This window comes from Eurosta solidaginis, chromosome 1 (genome assembly GCF_040869045.1).
Source record: "Eurosta solidaginis isolate ZX-2024a chromosome 1, ASM4086904v1, whole genome shotgun sequence".
NCBI classification, from domain to species: Eukaryota; Metazoa; Arthropoda; class Insecta; order Diptera; family Tephritidae; genus Eurosta; species Eurosta solidaginis.
The window spans coordinates 167,977,389-167,982,016 of record NC_090319.1 but is presented as its reverse complement, the minus strand read 5'-3'; the positions used below and the strand labels follow the sequence as shown (position 1 = coordinate 167,982,016).

The window sequence follows — 4,628 nt, the reverse complement described above, 5'->3', positions numbered from 1 at the left end:
ATTTAGTACATTAAAAACTTTATCCTTATTACATTCTATACTTTTGAAATACTTTCAAATACAAAAAAAAAAAAAAAATTTAATACAAAAAAAAGAAGAAACATTTTGCTGTGAAACTAATGAAAATTTAATAAATTTTTTTCAATCACTGAACATTTTGCTGTGAAACTGTGCGGCCGACACGTTAAATAATGAATATATTTTTGATAAAAAAGGTGCGTCCGTAAAACCCTAAAATTTAATCAGCCTTATTGTAAACTTCGCGTGAATGCAATTCCCACATTTGTTCTGTTTGCATTGTGAACTTCACATGTGAAAAATTTCCCATTTTCGAAAAATTACCCTAACCGTCAACAAATTTTTTTCCACGTGAATGTATAGAATTTGTTCGCAAAACTGAAAGTGGGGAGCAACACTCGATAAAATGTAAGGATTGTTTATTGCTTATTAAACTTAGTTAAGAATTATTTTATATCACATTAGGTCTATAAACAAAACTCAGTTGACTTTCTTGGTAAGCACTATGACCGAAAATCCTGAAATAGGAAAGGGCTTCCAAAAAAAAAAAAAAAATAAAGATAAAGTGCTGGCTTTTTGGAAGAAATTGAACAATTCCCTCAATAGCATGGGCCCACCATCAAAATCAATCTCCGAATGGAAAAAGGTGACTATCAATGCAATGTGGCTATGGAATGTGCCATAATTTATATAGCCATTGCTTACAGGTTTGGATTGATCAAAAACGATACGTACGAAACAAGGCTGTCGAAAATACCAAAAATAGGAAAAAGACCGTTGGAGGACCTTGCAAGCAATATGTTTTTTCTGTATTAGAACAGTCAATTTTGGATATAACTGCGTCAGTAGCAGCTGCGGAAGGTGTCGAAGATGGCAAGCCTTTTGGTTTGAATGCAACGAAATCAACTGGTAAGCAACGTGAAAATAACAGTAGTGATGAAGACAACAGCTCTAGTGAGGACTCTGAAGTGGAACTTAGGTGCATGGACAATAGCTTGGACGAAAATAGCACCGAAACTGCCGGTTACACGCAAAGGGAAAGTGCTTTGCCTGCACAAAAAACCAGCCAGCAAACTCGCAAAAAAATTAACCCTTCGGAGCTATTAAACATTGAACTAGATGTTCAAAAAGAAATGAATGGCAACGTCAGAAAGGGCTTGGAAATCCAGAGTCATCACTATACTGAAATAGAAGGCCACTTAAAGAAATTAAACCAAGGCCTCGAAAACTTTCAAAATATTCAAAACAGTTTACTAAAGGAAACAAAACGCCACAATTCGGAAATTGAACGGCTCAGAAAAATTGAAGTTGACCGTAAACTCATACTTATAAACAGCCAAATCGAGGTTCAAAATTTGAAAATACTAGCTGCAAAGAAAAGCTTAGGCATTAATTAGAATGTTTCGAACGTTTTTGTAAAAAAAATGAATTTTATGTACTTTATTTTTTCAAATTGGTAAAGCAAGATTAACAATAAAGCCGCTTTTGAGCTAATACAAATCAGACATTTCTTTGAAGAGTGTCATTCAATTATAAAAACATTTTGTCATAAATTTACATAAGGCAATTGCCTATATTTGCTCTAATACGCTTAGCTTCATTGAGGTATGATGAATGCGATTCAGATTCTTCAAACTGCACGTGTTCAGAAATTTCCGGTTGAGAAGCTCTATTTGAAATAAAAGGTGTTTCATCGCACCGATACTTTAAGCATATATTGTGCAACGCGCAACAGACATTAGTAATTTGAGCTGCTTTCGTAGGCGAATAATGTAGCTCCCTGGCTCCTAGTACACACCTCCATCTATTTTTTAAGACGCCATTGGTCCTTTCCTCAATGTTACGTCCACGTGCATGAACCTCATTAAATTTGCTTTCTGTGGAGCCCTCTTCCGCTGATCTGTTGGGTGTTAGCAACCAAGGCTCCAGTGGATATCCAGCGTCGCTTATGAACAAAATTTGATTTTGGGACTTACAGATTTCATTAAAATTTTACCTAGCAGCCAAAGATTTCTAGTGCCTAGCAAGTAATCCTGCTCCATTGAAACCCTCAATTCACTTGTATTCCAAATTAATGAGTCACGGCAGGCTCCAGCGTATGTAGCATCGACGTATCTCATTGCATTTTTTTATCACATACCTGCAGATAAAATTATTAACATGCGTAAAAGCATACACAAATTTTACCAATCTACCAGCAAAACATTCCTACTATAGTAACCCTTTCTGTTATAATATAAGTGTTTATTATTCCTAGGGCCTATAATTCTAACGTGTGTGCCATCTATGCAGCCAATAATGCCTGGGATATTAAATTGTTGATGAAAATCCAAAGCAATTTGACGCATTTCGTCTTTAGTAGGTTATTTTATCCACTGATTGCAAAAGTACTCCTCAAAAACATTCAATACTTCAAACAAGACGTGGCTAAAACTTGACTGCGATAAGCCAACATCCACTTGCCTCCCTACTCCTTTTTAGCATGCTCCTTCACCAAAAAATCTTAGAGCAGCTGAAAGCTTTACGACTGTGTCTATTGCAAAACGTTTACGTGCCACTGGCAGACCACTGTGCAATACATCCAACAAATATTTGAACGCCGGCTTATTTATCAATTGTATAGAATAAATAAGCCGGCGTTGAAAGCTATGTATAAATAGTTAAAACGCGATCATTTATTTGGTTTACGAGTATAATTATTTGCATGTTTACCTTGCATTAGGTAATTCAAGGGGATTACACTTGTCGCGTAATATGCTCCTGGACACTCGTTCAGCCAATTGCTGGCTGGTATTAGTTTCTTCTTCAATTAAACAAAGGCGCGAGTAAGCACTAATCATTACAATTTTAATATTTAACGCAAAAATAAAAATGTTTCACTACACAACAGCAATCTTTTCTGCAAAAATTTGTAAACAAAACATGGGTGATGTTCACAATAGCATATTCGAAATTCGAATATAAGGATTGATTCACATGAAATTGACGATACGAATTTTTTGTTCATGGGAAATAAAAAATTCATGGGATTGATTTATTCACATGAAGTTTACAATAAGGCTGAATGTTTTTTAGTGCAACGGTGCGGCCGTCACGTAAAATTTAATGATTTTTGTTTGTGCGACGGTGCGGCCGTCACGTTAAACAATTGTAACAAATAGTTTAATGCAATAAATATATTCCGTCTAAAATTAATATCGTCTTGCGCAAATCGGAAAAATAGATCAGCCTTCTCTCTTGTATACCGTATATGGTAGCACACCCGGCACAAAACAAAATTTTTTTTAAGTCAATATTTAATTGATGGTTCACATGGAATACAATTCAACTCACTTTCAAGTAATTCTATCAAATATATGCCAACATTCAATACACAATTCAAGTAAAACGGATTCAATTTAGGTGATAAAATCATTTCAAATTTCCTGCCCATTGAAATTAATTCACATTCATAACTCAGACTTGCAACGTTTTCTTAATTCAATTTAAGTTATAAATTCATTTCAACTTTTCTCATTCAAATTTGTTAATGCACAAACATCCAAAGCTCTCACACCTTTTTCTTCTACTAACGTCAAATTTCGAAACAAAATTCAAATTGAGAGAAAATTTCTTTAAAATAAAAAAACGCGTTTTACATAGAGGCCATTCTTTACCGACAAGACAAGGCAAGAGAAGTTAGATGAATATAAAAATTCTTTGAGGCATATAATAACATTTTAGTAGAGGTAAATGGTCATTTCGAAAACAGACCTAGGCCAGTTGCTGTCAATAAAAGTTTATCACGTTGTTGGTACTGCACAGTTAAAGTACCAACTAACTACAGCGACTTAGTCCAAGATAACATTTTTATGTCAGATACTGACCGGGAAGAAAAAGAATCCTTCGCCGCACACAAAATCGATTCTGAGGAAGAAGAAGAATTATCTGACCCAGCAAAGCCAGACACACTCGATAGTCGTATCGGTAAACAAAGTTGTTCTTTATCTCATGCTGATAATATTTCATTACAAGAAACCACAGATTTTGATTTCGATAACCCAGTCGTTACATCAAACAATTCTTTAGGGCTTTTAACAACTTTTTCAAATTCCAACCAATATCTAGAACCAACAATAATGGCTACATCAGAACAAAGGAAAGTTTATTGGGTCGTGTGCGCCCGTATTCAGGGAAAATTATAACGGTGACCCCTTAGCGCTAGTCCTTCATAGATAAAATTGCACTAGAAGAAGGCTATACAGATCCAGATCTTATGCCAACTTTCATTTCATTTGTTAAATCGAAGCTCGAAGGGAAAGCAAGAGAAGCAATTCCGACAAATATAACATCAATCCAAGAAATTAAAGATGCGCTTAAAAGTCGAATAAAGCCAGACAATTCAAAACTCGTTGCAGGAAAAATAGCTTCACTAAAAGTTGCAAATAATAATTTAACTGAGTTTGCTCAACGCGTAGAGGAATTATCGGATGCGTTAGAGAGGTCTCTAATTATTGAGGGCGTGTCAAAAGTCAAAGCGCACGAGATGGCAGTCGAACAGTCAGCAAACGTTTGTAGGCTAAATACGCGCTCAGATTTAGTCAAAGCAATTCTCGCATCAACCTCTTTTA

At 35.2% G+C, this 4,628-nt stretch overlaps 1 protein-coding gene across 1 annotated transcript; it reads left to right on the top strand.

Moving 5' to 3' along the window:
- Positions 1-445: 445 nt before the first annotated feature.
- Positions 446-1,667, top strand: LOC137239595 (uncharacterized). The gene is made up of 2 exons (XM_067765069.1): positions 446-664; positions 726-1,667. The coding sequence occupies exons 1-2, from the start codon at positions 524-526 to the stop codon at positions 1,413-1,415; spliced, it is 831 nt and encodes a 276-aa protein (XP_067621170.1). The 5' UTR covers positions 446-523; the 3' UTR covers positions 1,416-1,667.
- Positions 1,668-4,628: the final 2,961 nt, after the last annotated feature.

Excerpts from the sequence above, each read along its gene's own strand:
- LOC137239595 (XM_067765069.1), top strand. The coding sequence starts at position 524 with ATGACCGAAAATCCTGAAATAGGAAAGGGCTTCCAAAAAAAAAAAAAA. Across the intron at positions 665-725 it reads CAATCTCCGAATGGAAAAAG|GTTTGGATTGATCAAAAACG; the intron begins GTGACTATCAAT and ends CATTGCTTACAG.